This window comes from Canis lupus, chromosome 26 (genome assembly GCF_048164855.1).
Source record: "Canis lupus baileyi chromosome 26, mCanLup2.hap1, whole genome shotgun sequence".
Lineage (NCBI taxonomy): Eukaryota > Metazoa > Chordata > Mammalia > Carnivora > Canidae > Canis > Canis lupus.
Genome location: NC_132863.1, coordinates 38343579 through 38358074, shown reverse-complemented (window position 1 = coordinate 38358074; position 14496 = coordinate 38343579). Strand labels below are relative to the sequence as shown.

The following is a 14496-nucleotide window of genomic DNA, read 5'->3' as shown; positions in this document are numbered from 1 at the left end:
GTCTTTGATCAACACTCCTCTTTCCTGCCTGTGGCTCTGGAGTTTAGCTATGGCCTATGGCTGTAGCTCCTTGCTCTGGCCCTCATTATTCTGCTCCAAGTACTGCCACTAACTCAAAGCCCTCCCCTGAGAGGATGTGTAGTGGGAGGAAGGCGGAGAAACAGAAACAGCTGTTTTTCCTTCCTGAGACCATGACAGTATCTGATTCTTCCAGACACCTGCCACAATGTAATTTCCTTGGCTAATTGGCTTTCCCTGTTGTCGTCATGGGTGTCCTTTCCCCTAATCAGCGGTGATATTTGGAGCCCTGTCCATCTCTTGGGAGATTCCCAGCTTTGGAATGTTAGTGTTCTGTTCAGGAGCTGGGCTTGGAGATAGGAGTCCTCTGACCTTCCCATAGGAACTATCCAGCACCTTCCCCATCTAGGGCCATTTTAGGATCTTTCCGAGCTTCTGGCATTACTTTTTAAGGCCCACGCATATCCCATTAAGTATAACAAAATGCACTCCCATGGCCTACTAGATACAATTAAATGTAATTATGTGAATTCAGAGGCAGTTGACTAGTTGCCCTAATAGTATATTTTGTAGATATTTTAATTAAGCTGATTAATTTCAATTTTTGCAGTTTCCTTTTTATATTCTGTAGTCAACATTGTTTTTATATTCTGTAGTCAACATTGTTTTTATATTCTGTAGTCAACATTGTTTTTTAGGTCTAAAACATTTTTATGTGCACTTGAAATATTTTGAGCCTCTGGCCTCTGGAGTCCATTGATAAAACTGCCCAGCCCCCAGCTTTCCTTCATAAGACCAGATTTGCCAAGGCCCCTGCAGCCCACAAAATCCCCAAGCTTTTGCCAAGCACTCTCCTGTGTATTAAATCATGAACTGCTTCCAAATCTTCTTATATATAACACTGGAGGATATTTGCAGAGATTCTTTGTCCTCTTGGTCTAATCAAGGAGTGTTTGCTGGACCCTCTTCATCTGCATAAGATCTTGGAATGTGTTCTGAACCCTCTCCTACATATCAAATCATGAGTTATTTGCTGAATACCACTTTGTGCATAGTCATGGCCTCTGTGCACTGCTGCCTCCTCTGTGTGAAATTGAGAAATATTTTCACCTGCCTACCTGTAGCAGCACTAACTTCATGCAGAGTTTCCTCTGATTAGAACCTTTATAGAATCTTTATAGAGCACCTCTGTTCTAGGCAGGATCAGGGGAATAAACACTTTCCTCCATGTAGAATCATTAATTGTTTGCAGATCCCTCTCCAGGATCACTAACTGTTTGCAAAGCATATTGGGAAACCAAGGAAGATCTATGTGGCCTTATTCTTCCTACAGAATTATGAAATATTTATGGTCTCCTCCTAGGTATAAAATCCTAAAATGTTTACAGAGCACTCCTTGTATCTGGAATTTTAGGGTGTTTGAACAACTTTTCCTTCCTGTATATAGAATTATGAACTGTCTTTGAGGAATACCCTCATGTATACAGAATCATGAAATGTTTGCAGAGCTACTTTTTGTGGCTTGAATCTCATATTATTTACAGAACGCTTGTCTCTATAAAATCATTGAGTGTTTGCAGACCTCTTTGCTTGTCATTATGGAATGTCTATAGAGCTTCCTTGTCTGTAGAGACGTAGGAATGTTAGCTGAACCCCTTTCTTCTGTGTAGAATCATGGAATGTTGTCTGAGTATGCTACAGTATAGAATCATAGAATATTACTAAGCACACTCCTCACCCATAGAATGTTACTAAGCACACTCCTTGAGATGTTTACATCCTCGCTTACGTGTTGGAAAGAAGAGATACAAAGGGTCATGATCAGATCACAGAAGGTCTTAAAGGTCAAATGAAGATTAGACTTTATCCTATAAGTGATAAGGAGCCCCCAACGTTTTTTTGATAAGTAAAGTGATATGATGAATATAGTGTTCTCGAAGCTTAATATAGTGAAGGAAGTACATGGGATCGACCAAAGGGTAGTGGCTGAAGAATAATTTTTAAAACAAAGCAAAAATTAAGGTACTGATTGCTTTTACTAACTACAACAATCTGTAGTAAATACTTTGATAAAATGAAGACTCATTCTCTAGTGCAGGGGTTAGCACACGCAAGTCTGGCCCACTACTTGTCTGAAAATAACCTTTAACTGGAATACAGCCACGTTAGCTGTTGTACAATAGCAGCATGAAGTGGTTGTGACAGAGCCTGCAAAACCAAAAACATCTGGCCCTTTACAAAAGAAGTCTGCTTTTCTGTGCATTAGTGGGAGAAGAAACACCCTGATAACTTTTTTTTTTACTATTTGGATTTTTGGGAGAGATGTTTAAAATTTTTCCCATAGCAGGCTTAGTTGAATTCATAAAGTTTCATTCAAAGATCTACATTGTGCCAGGCCCTCATTTATGCACCGGGGTGCAAAGGTGAAAAAGAGACAACCCTTGCCCTCAAAGAAATGTGTAATATTTCTTTAATGTTATATTTAGCACTTAATCATATTATGTGTCACGTAATTTATAAGAAACCAGCTGTGTGACTTTGGGCAAGTTCCTTAATCTTTCTAGATTTCAGTTTCCTTATCCACACATCTGATAGTACACACCTTGAATGTTTTTGTAAGGATTAAGTAAGTTACTATGTATAAAGTGCTTAGAACAATGCTGGACACTGAGTAAGTACTATATAAGTGCGTCTTTAAGTCTTTAACTATATACATACACTCGAACATACGTCCTTGTGTACATATGTAAAATAGTGTAACTAGTGCTCTAATAGAAGTGTCTAGAGTTACTCTACATAGGAGAGCTATACACTTGTGATATGTGAATGTTTCTGTACTTAAACTATGCTTCAATTCAAAACAAAGCAGGGGCACCTGGGTGGCTCAGTCAGTTAAGTGTCCGACTCTTGATTTTGGCTCAGGTCATGAATCTCAGGGTCATGAGATCGAGCCTTGCTTTGGGCTCCACACTGGGTATAGAGACTGCTTAAGATTCTCTCTCCCTCTCCCTTCTTGCCTCCCCACTGCCCGTGCACTCTCTCTCTAAAATAAAACAAAACAGAAAATCTCAGCAGATACAAAACTGAGGGGTAAAATGATGGCCACCAGAACTAACTGGATTCAGGACTCAAATTATGTCATTAGGACTCAATTTCTCATTGTGGCTCACATCAATCTCTCTTCATATGTCAGTTTCATTCCCAGGTTCCACATGTTGATAAAATGGTTGCCTTGCTCCAGCCTCACAAGCCTTCATATTTATGTCTAGCACGACAGAGAAGGTTGGCTTCTCCATATGCACCCACTTAAATAACTGGGAGTTGAGTCTCATTGGCTCTGACCAGTCTGTCCAACCCCAAACCGATCACTATTACCAGAGGATTACTGTGTTCTGACTGACCAGACTGGCTCACATAACAAGTCTAAAGATGGAAATGGAGTCAGCAACCCCAGAGAACCACATGGAATGAAAGCAAGGGAAGGAAATTAGAGCTGTTGTGGAAGGTGAATGAAGTGGCTAAAGAAGTTTAATAAATGGGGACGCCTGGGTGGCTCATCGGTTGAGTGTCTGCCTTTTGCTCAGGGTGTGATCCTGGGGTCCTGGGATCGAGTCCCACATCGGGCTCCCTGCATGGAGTCTGCTTCTCCCTCTGCCTGTGTCTCTGCCTCTCTTTCTCTGCGTCTCTCATGAATAAATAAATAAAATCTTTAAAAAAAAAAAAGAAGCTTAATAAATGCCTGGTACCTAGACATCATCATCATCATTATTTCTGTTAGTTTTTAAATTTATAAAAATGCCTGGCACATAGTTTGGTACTTGATAAATATTTGTTGAATGAGAAAATTACTTCTTCGGGTGCCTGAGTGGCTAAGTCAGTTGAATGTCTGACTCTTGATCTCAGCTCACATCTTGATGTCAGGGTCATAAATTCAATTCCCACATTGGGCTCCATGCTGGGCATGGAGTCTACTTGAAAAGAAAAGAAAAGAAAAGAAAAGAAAAGAAAAGAAAAAAGAAAAGAAAAAAGAAAAGAAAGGAAAGAAGGAAAGGAAAGGAAAGGAAAGGAAAGGAAAGGAAAGGAAAGGAAAGAAAGGAAAGGAAAAGAAATAAAATAAAATTACTTCTATCAGTTAATACTCCCAGGAGCAGCCCTTACGCCTTAGGCTTTTCTGTCCAGGATAGAAAAACAGTGGTAGAGTTTTTATTTTTATTTTTTTAATTTTTAAAATTTAAATTCAATTTGCCAACATATAGTATGACAGCCAGTGCTTATCCCATCAGATGCCCTCCTTTAGTGCCCATCACCCAGTTAGTTCCCATGGTAGAATTTCTAAAAGAGTTGTAAATCAGTCTTTGACTGCAAAGACGTAGCCCTCTATAGAAATGGTGCTTTTAAAGGACTTTTTTTTTTTAAGATTTACTTATTTATTTATTTATTCATGATAGACACAGAGAGAGAGAGAGGCAGAGACACAGGCAGAGGGAGAAACAGGCTCCATGCTGGAGCCTGACGCGGGACTTGATCCCGGGACTCCAGGATCGCGCCCTGGCCCAAAGGCAGGTGCCAAACCGCCGAGCCACCCAGGGATCCCCCTCTTAGAGGACTTTTGCTGACTCTTTTATACAAGTTCCTCATATCTTTCTCTCTACAGAAGAGTTTCATGGCAGAGGGACAGAGCTTTGGAAAAATCAGATCATAGCAACTGTGGGCGAGGCAGGAAGTCATGGGAACCCTCATTCACTGCTGCAGGGAGTGTAAATCGGTATACCCATTTTGTAAAACAAATTAAAAACAGTTAAGCAGAAGATGTGCAAACCCTATTGGTCAGCAAATCCACTCTAGTATATATGTGCTCTGGAGAACCCTTTGCCCATATACACGTATATGTATATGATATGTATAGATATGGTGTTACAGTTAATATCTCTATGTAGCAAACCACTCTAAACTTAGTGTGTAAACAATAACTATTTTATTATGCTCATGGACTTGGAAAGGGCACAGTGGGGACAGCAAGTCTGGGGCTTCAACTGAGAAGACTGGAAGGGCTAGGATAACTTCACGGGGGCGGGGGTGGGTGGCTGGAATATCTAAGGGTTTGTCCTCTCTCATGTCTGGTGATTGATGCTGGCTGTTGGCTGAGGGATCTTCACTGGGGCTGTTGGCCAGAGCACCTGTATGTGGCTACTCCATATGGCTTCCTCATAGCATGATGGCTAAAGGTTCCAAAGGTGTGTGTCCCAACCAAAAAGTCAGACGCTCTGTAGTCACTTCCACATCTTTTTATCGGCTATAAATGATTCACAATCCCACCCAGATTCAAAGAAAAGGGAATTAAAGAAAGTTCTAGAAGAGCATGGAGATGGGAAATATTAGAGACCATCTTTGGAAAACATATTCCTCCACAGATGCTCATTGCAGCACTGTTTGTATTGGGCCACTGTCCCTTATCCAAATCCCTTGGGGCCAGATGTGTATTGAAATTGTGAAAATCACAGAATTTTGAAAGGTTACATGATACACTGAATATTTATATACTCTTGACAGGGATGGGTCACTTTTTTTTTGTTTTTTAAGATTTATTTATTTATTCATGATAGGCATAGAGAGAGAGAAAGAGGCAGAGACACAGGCAGAGGGAGAAGCAGGCTCCATGCCGGGAGCCCAACGTGGGACTGGATCCCGGGTCTCCAGGATCACGCCCTGGGCCAAAGGCAGGTGCCAAACCGCTGAGCCACCCAGGGATCCCCATCACTTTGTAAATAAAAATCTACACATTTCCTCAGTGGAACATATGAATATTCACAATGAGATAAAGATTATAGACAGCTTTCTGTCTATCAAGGTGAAGTTTTGTCACTAAAGTCGTTCAGGTCAGGTCAGGTGTTGCTGCCAAATAAATTACGAAAAAGCTTTTAGGTCTTAGGGGTTTTTTTTTGTTGTTGTTTGTTTGTTTGTTTGTTTTTGTTTTTTTAAATCTTAGCTAAGGATTGATGGACCAGCAATAACAAAAAAGGAAACAACCTGAATAGATATCATCAGGAAGGAAGACTTAAAAAGTGTGGCCTAGAAATGCCATATACCTTGAAAATGAATAAAGTCAAGCTACCTGCGTCACGGTGGATATAGCTCATGAAAATAATGTCGAGAGAAAGCATGTTGCAGAAATGTATATTCGTGATCGGTTAGGATAAGCCAGGTAGTGCCATAGTAACAAACAGTCCCTGCATCTCAGAGGCTTAAAACAAAGTTTTATTTCTTGATCATGATGGAATTGAGGAATTTTCTCACTCTGGAACTCAGCTGGTGGGGCATCAGCTCTGCAGAACATTGATGACCATTATGGCAGAGGGACAAGAGTGGCAAAGGATAGACTGGCTCTGAAAGCTGCTGGCAGAAAGGAATACCTGTCACTTCTGCTTCTGAACTTTGGTTGCCTCTAAAAGAGGCTGATTAACCACTGCCTGGCTAAAGGTTACCAGGGTGAACCTCCCCAGTTAATGTTTATCAACAAACATTCCTGGCACTGGAAGCATTCCATGCCAAGGTTCCTCGGACATGGAGAGCAGTTATGCACACGTCAAGAATCTTCATCTGCTCATGCCTCTGGGAGTTGGAACTGAGATAGTCATTGCTCTGTGATGTTATCACACTACTGGTGATTAGTGTTCTTGGATTGAGCAACAACTTCCTCAGGGAGGGTTTCTGGAACCTCCTCTAGTAGAGTAGGTGAGGGAAGGAAGGACATGGTGTCACTTGTGACCTTTTACTTGCGATCTTTTACCATAGGCTGTGGGGCCCTTTCTTGGGCAAGCCTGTTAATTGGGTGCTGACAAGCACACAGGAGGCCCAACTTGTGCTCTCTGGGATTTCTCCAGGGACCTCCCTTTCTTTAGGATACTCTCATCCTCTAAAACCTTCAATGGTTCCCTATGGCCTGCAGGAAAAAATGTGAGAACAGCAACAGTGATTGAATACCTGCTGTGTGCCAGATACTCTATTCATACTATCTCAAGTCTTCATAGAAACCCCTGGAAGAAGGAACCAAATGTGGAAATGGAAGCTCACAAAGGTGAAATGCCTTGCCCAGATCACAGGGTAAGAACAAGGAAGAGGCAGGACTGGCTGGCTGGTCTCCATATCTTTTTGACTCAGGGAGGGGTCCCCGCTGAGCCACAGGGTCAAGCCACCTCTAGCCTTGCCCTCTGTCATTTCCTTGTCCTTGGACTGACCGGCTGCTCCAGCCAAGCAGGCCTCCTCTCACTGCCGCTTGAGCAAGCCTATCTCAGCTCCCTTTCAAAGACCATCTCATAGGACGCCCCCCGCCCCCCTCCCCGACTGCTGGCACGGGAGTCCAGTCATTATTACCTTGTACCACAGTTACCCACTCTCCTGTCTGCTGTCTCCTGTGCTGCTGCTGCATTCCAAGAACCTCATCTTAAGCACCTGTGTATCTGCCATGCCCAGCACGCTCAGTGTGGACCTGCTATTTCTTCAGCATCTCTCCAACAATTATTGAGCACCTGTTGGGTCCTGGGCACTGTGCGAGAGGCAAGGATGCAGCAGAAAAGAAAACAAAATCCCTGACATCATAGAGCATATGTTCTGGTATGGGAGATGGAAAATGAACAAATAAACACATACATCTATAATATAATGTTGGGGATGAAAAGTACAATGAAGATAAGAAAAGCCAGGTAAGGAAAGAAAGAATTCTGGGGTGAGGAGAATTTTATTTTTATTTTGTTTTTCAACATCAAATTACCTTTACTCAGAAGAATGTATAAATAATACTTAAATTCTAGTTACTTTTTTTATAAATTTATTTTTTTATTGGTGTTCAATTTGCTAACATATAGAATAACACCCAGTGCTCATCCCTTCAAGTGCCCCCCCTCAGTGCCTGTCACCTAGTCACCCCCACCCCCTGCCCACCTCCCCTTCCCCCACCCCTAGTTCATTTCGGTGGGGAGAATTTTAAAGGAAATTTCTTTCAGAGGAGGTCACCTTTCAGTAGAGATCAGAGTGCAGTGACCTTGTTTGACTGAGGGGCTAATAGTAAATGAAGGATGAATGAATGGGTGCATGTTTGAGTGAGCTAGAAACCTAACATGAGCTGAAAAGGTTGAAAAAAAAATCCCAATTTCTTTCAATACATTGTTATTTCAGATGGGACAGGAGTAGAGTTTGGTCATCAGTACCTAGTCCAGATGTGGGAAGGCTTCTCTTTCTCTTTTCAGAAGGGAACAGCAGAATTCCTTGCCCACATAGGCTAGGGTGGAGGTGGATGGTGAGGGAATACAATTGTCAAGGACATTTGTTTTGAGTTGGTGAGATGGCCACCACCGCCTTCCTCCTTGGAGCCCATTTTCTGTCCTCCAGAGGGGCTAGACCCTCTTTTTCTTTGCCCCAGCATGTTCAGAAGAGCATAAATCCCTGAGGTATTTCCACACACCCTTGCCCCCCACACGCTGAGATAGTCGTCTCCTAGGAGTGCCATTTTACAGATGGGAAATGGTGGAGTGTGGATTCCAAAAGAGACATTCAAAACCGGATTGGCCTACTCACAAGGACAGAGGCACCTCTTCCCTTGCCTTCTAGAGTGCTCACTCCTGGCTTTGCCTCCTGCCTCTCTGTCTGCTTGGCCCAGAGTCATACTTTCATATTACTCTGCCGTTCAAAGTTTGACTTCCTCAAGCCTTGGCTGGAAGCTCTCCCTCTCTTCCTTGGAACCAACAGCCCACAGATGGTATAGAGGTGTGGTTTTCCTTTGCATTTTTCAGAAGATGTAATGCTTACGGGTGATTTAGGTACTTTCTTTTATGAAATGCTTGTTCAAGTCTTTTTTCCCCCTTATTTGATTGTTAATCTTTGTAAGTCCGTGGGTTTTTAAAAAATTCTGTATGAGTTCTTTATAAGCTATGTATTTCTATTTCTTCTTTTACTGTGCTCCTGTGATTTTCCTTATTCGTGTCTTTTGATGAAGACAAATTCTTTTTTTTTAAAGATTTTATTCATTTATTTGACAGAGAGCAAGAGAGCACAAGCAGGGGGAGCAGCAGAAGGAGAAGAAGCAGGCTCCCCGCTGAGCAGGGAACCCCATGACAGGAGGCTCAATCTGACGACTCCAGGATCGTGACCTGAGTGGAAGGTAGACACTTAACTGACTGAGCCACCCAGGGACCCCAGACATCCTTATTTTAATGCAGCCCGTTTTGTTAAAATTTCCCCTCTGCTTGGTGTTTGTGTCCTGACAAATCTCTGCCCATCCCAACATGAAGATACTCCTTTTAGTCTTCATCTAAAAGCTTTTTTGTGATCGTTCACACTTAGATTTACAATCCATCTTGAATTGATTTTGTGGATAGTGTGAGGTAGGAGTGAAGAGTCTTTTTTCTTTCCCCACGTAGAACTCCAATTGATCCAGCACTAGTTCAGTTAAACAAAACATTGTATGGTGGCACACAGGTTTGTTTTTTTTTTATTAAAAATGTTTTAAATAAAATGTTGAAAGAAATGATGAAAAGAAGGTACAGCTACTGTTGTAGGTAAATAAATACTATGGAAATAATTCTAAATGCAACGTATCAGCCTTGATTTTATACTGTGGAGAAAATGGCTATAAAAGATGTCCTTTAAGTAATTGAGGAGATTTGGGAATGCACTACCTATTATAACATTTTATAGTATAATTGTTCATTTTCTCAGGTGTGCTATTATTATTGTGGTTATATAGGAGAATGTAATTTTTCTTAGGATGTTTGCCAAAGGATTTCTGCATGAAGTACCACCAGTGAAGCAACAACTTACTTTTAAATAATTCGGAGCAAGAGGTAGGAACGTGGACTTAGGAATATAGAAAGATAAATCTGGAAAAATGATAACAATAGTTGAATCCAGGTGGAGAGTGTACAGGTGTCCCTTCTATTATTCTTTCAACTTTTCTGTATGTTTGAAATGTTTATTAGAGACATGGTGGGGGAGGTACCGTGGTGTGGGCCAAACAAAAAGTAGTTACAGGTCAGATTATTCCAACTATTATTCCTAGTTTGAGATTTCTGGTCAGGGCCTTAGCTCAGCTGTCTCATTAACTCCGAATCATATCCCTGTGGAGGTGGGCATCACTGGGTCCATTTTACAGACAGTGAATAGAATCTGAGGGGTAAGTGACTTGCCTAACATCACACAGCCAGCTGACACTAAGAAAAGATTTGAACCAAATCTGAGTAAAAATTCTCTGCTTTTCTTTTTAGTTGTTTATGCTTTTTCTGCCCCATACCATTTCCAAGGGGATTGGTCAGGTGAGAGCTAACATGCATTTACCATGTGCCTGGTTTTGCATATATTACTCAAATCCTTACAACAACCCATGCAGTTGTTACTAATAATATCCCCCATTTTACTGAGAGGCATAGAGACGTTAAGCAACTTGCCTAAAGTCACTTAGCTAAGAACAGGAAGAGATAGGAGTCAGGGAACATAGACAGTCTGGCTCTATGAGTGTCACTTGAAGGTTCTACACTGTAATAGAGTAGGAATGACTTTAGGAAGAGAAAGCAGGATTATTGTTGGTTCTCAAAGAATCCCTGCAAAGCCCTGTCTCTTCCTGACTGCTTCTGGTATTCCAAGACAGCCTCTCCAGGTTGAGATGTGTCCACACAGGGAACATTTTCCTCCCCAATTCAGCTGGTAACTTCTTGAAGCTGGGGCTGGTTCTTCTGGCCCTCACCGTGAGTCTACAGGGACTCTGGAGGTCTTCTGGCCTTGGGCTGATCTTAGAGTATGGTTTTGGTGGTGGTCGCACAGTATCCTATGAAGTAGGATACCAATTTGTCTACAGGAAGAGATTTAGGAGAGGGAGGGAATGCTGAGATAAGTTACCACCTAGTGGTCACAGATCTGCCTTGGGAGACAGGTCAGTTTTGATGTGAGCTTTTACCGTAAGGCTTGGGCAAACTGCTTCTCCATCGAGGAGCCTCAGTTTCCTCATTTGTACGACAGGAATAATAAGAGCACACATTTCAGGGCTGCTGGGGAAGTTTATTGAGATAAGTAAAGACCCGCATCTTTCAATGCACGTCTTCACATTGATAACCGTTATCAGTACACTCCTTATGGTTCTGTGGGATGTGGACCCTGCCTAGAGATCTAACCTCATTCCTGCTGTGCTCCTTGCCTCACTAGACTTTATCCGTACTGGTCTTGGATGACCTGGGCACAGAGGAGGCTTTTCAACCTCAGGGCCTTTGTGCCTGCTGTTCACCCTTTTATGTCTCATCTCCTGTCACCTGCTCAGAGGCCTTCCTTCACCACACCGGCCTGCCTCCGGTACATTCTCCTGTTTCTGTGTTCATATCATTCATCAGTACCCGGTACCATAAAGTGATTTGTCTCCTTTTCTCCTTCTATTTGAGTGTACGTTCATGAGGACTGTTTTTCATTTTGTCTGTTTTGTCCTCCGTAGCATCCCCGGCACCAAAACCCAGTGTCTGGTCTAGGTCTGGTCTTTAATAAATGGTGAATCGAATGAATGAGTTAACGAACGAATGAATGAATGAAGGAGTGAAGGTGTACGCCGCGCCCCTCTGCCCACAGTCTCCACTGTCGCAGTGGGCGACCAACCGCGTCAGACATTGCAGACGGCCCCTTGGCTCGCGGGCTGGGGGCGCCCTTGCGCGGATCCGACCGGCACTTGAGCGACGCTCCCCGGGAGCCGGGGCGGTGGCTGCGCCAGAAGAGGGGCTGTCGCCATTTAGCGACGTTCCCTGCGGGCCGCCGCTCCGCCGCGGGAGCCGGACCGGGGGGTCCGGCGGCGAGCGCGCGCGCGCCGTTCTTTTGCGACGGTGCCCGGCTGCGCTGGCCCCGCCCCCGCGCCGCCCCGCCCCGCCCCGCCCCCGCGCCGCCCGCCCCGCCCCGCCCAGGCTCTGCCGCGGCGCTAGCTCCGGGCCGCTCAGGCCCCCGCCCGCTTCATGTGGCCCGGCCCGCGGCGGCCGGCGGCTGGGAGCGGCGAGGCGGCGGCTGGGAGCGGCGGCCCGCGAGGCCCGGGAGGTGGTGGTGGCCGAGGCCCAGGCGGCGGCGGCGGCCCAGGAGGCGGCGGACGGGGAGCGGCGGGAGCAGGCCCGGCCCGGCTCTCCCGCGGCCGCCCGGCTGCAGCATGCGCGTCCGCCGGGGGCTGCTGCGGCTGCCGCGCCGCTCGCTGCTCGCCGCGCTCTTCTTCTTCTCGCTCTCGTCCTCGCTGCTCTACTTCGTCTATGTGGCGCCCGGCATAGGTAGGAAGGGGCCCCGCGGTCCCGCACGCCCGGGCTCGGGGGACGCCGGCACCTTCCCGCCCTCTGCACCGCGCCGCCGCCCACGCACCCCCGGCCCTCGGGACTCCATCCCCTCGGAGCCCGCCGTGCCCCCCCCCCCCCCCCCGGCCAGCGCCAGCGCCAGCGCCAGCGCCGGGACGCCCCCTTTCCCGCCCTTGCGGCTCGGCTCGCGGCCGCCCGCTCCCCCTGCCCGGGTCTCCCGAGGCCCCGGTTCCCGGCATTCCGCGCACCCCGCGCCCCCCGGCCCGCCGCTCCCCCTCGCGGAGCCCCGGCGCGCGCGCCCCACCTCCCCGGTTCCCATCCATCCTTCCTTCTCCCCTCCCGGTCGAGGCCCCCGTTTCCTGCTCCCCCTCCCTGCCCTTTCTTCCCTCCACTTTCCCGTTCCATCCACCTCCAGGCCCTCCTCCGCAGCATACACCTTCACCCCCCCGTGGCCCCTTCCTCACCGAGCGGCACCCCCATCATCTCCGTCTCCCCACCTCCCCCAAGGGCACACCCTTGTTGCTATCTCCGCCCCTGTACCTCTTTTCCTTCCCCAAATTCTTTCCCCTACCCCCTCCGGCCCTCGACCACAGTTTCCTTCTGAATGAAGACTTGGGGAAGGGTGCTGTCTGGACCTTTCCACGCTGTCAGGGCTGCCCTCTCCTAGTCTTGGGGTGGAAGATGGCCCTTCAGTATCCTGTGCTCTGCTCGGGACTGAGAGGACATGTAAATTGGCCCTAGAGGAGGATTTGTGATAAGAGCCTCGGGGAGATGGTGCCAGGTGGGAAGGAGGAGCATGGAGAAAAATTGGAATGGGTACTCATTCTTCTCAAAGGCATGTCCTTTAAAGGCAAGACCGTCTGGGGAAAACTGAGCACTGCCCAAGCATAGACTTTGTTAAGACCACAGAGCAGACATTTATTTAGGACATGAAGAAAGAGATTGGAAGGAAAGACAGCGTGAGAGTTAAGGTCAGAGGACACTGAGGTCAGACTTGGATTCAAATCCCTGCCCTTTATGACCTTGGGCAAGTTACTAAGCCTCAGCCTTTCTCCTCTGTAAAATGGGAGTATAAATCCACACCTCATAGTGTTTTAAGGAAGTAGGTAAATTCCCTTTTAAAGCACCTATGATGCATAGAGTTTTTTTTTTTTTTAAACAGTTATTATATGTAACTTTTGAGAAATAAAGGTTTAATGAATGTATTTGCCTGGCATAGCATCACCACGGGCTCTAGAGAAAACCTTGGTTCAGGGTGAAAAAAAGACCCGAAGCTGCCGTTGGGGCTGGGACAAGGAGAGTAAATTCTGCTGTAAAAAGTCTGGGTCATTTGGATGTTAGGAAAGGGTTGATGGTTTAACTATAGGGGAATGCCCTTTAGGATTGTAGTAATGACTAGTGCCATTCTCTGTTGACCTGTCAACACTGAACTAGCTGAATAGAGAAATTTCCAGATAGAGCAGGAGATTCTCTCCTGATTTTTTTTTTTTTTTTGGAGCATATTTCACATATTTCACTTTTTTTGGAGCATATTTCACTTATAATATTGATGATTTGTACTATAAAGTAGATCTGGGAAGATAGAATAGACAACATCAGATTGCCCTAACAGTTTATGAAGTATCTGAGGAAAAAGGATCCCTCTGGTGGAGTATATAGCATGTGGCCTGATGGATCAGATGAGGAGATAGGAATTTTGGCAGAACAAGAACAGGTGTGTAATTAGTGAAACTAATTGAGAAAAGAGGTCATTAGTATATTGGATATTAGACGTAATAACAATGGGTGTGAAAAGATAGATTTGGACCTAGATGCTGTCTTGAAGCCATAACCACTTCCAAGTGACTGGTTAGTTCTGTTGTTTGTACATAAATCAGCCATATCCAAATGGCAGAATGATCCCACTGGGATGGTGATCACCCTTTAGATTAGAAAGGTTTCAAGCCAGATTCCCCAGCAGAAATGGAATTTAGTAACTTCGTTAAAATTCCTGAAGGATAGTTTTTTTTTTTTTTTTTTTAGGTCAGTGGAACCCCAGTGTAAAGTAATGGGCATCTACAGATTCTTGTATCACTGATGAGTGAAAAAGATGCAAAGCTCTCAAGTTTTCACAAACAGAAGTCCCCTAAAGGGCAGATCTACTTAGGATTCAGATTCTGTTAGTGGGAAAGGCAAGCCATAAAAA

General features: G+C 45.2%; 1 protein-coding gene across 1 annotated transcript in view; it reads left to right on the top strand.

Annotated features, from left to right (window-relative positions):
* Positions 1–12130: 12130 nt before the first annotated feature.
* The window catches only part of B4GALT5 (beta-1,4-galactosyltransferase 5), a 75960-nt gene continuing 73594 nt past the window's right edge, over positions 12131–14496 (top strand). Inside the window, exon 1 of the mRNA XM_072801427.1 lies at positions 12131–12290. Within this exon, the coding sequence (XP_072657528.1) occupies positions 12176–12290 (115 nt within the window). The 5' untranslated portion in view covers positions 12131–12175. The remainder of the gene's footprint in view (positions 12291–14496) is intronic.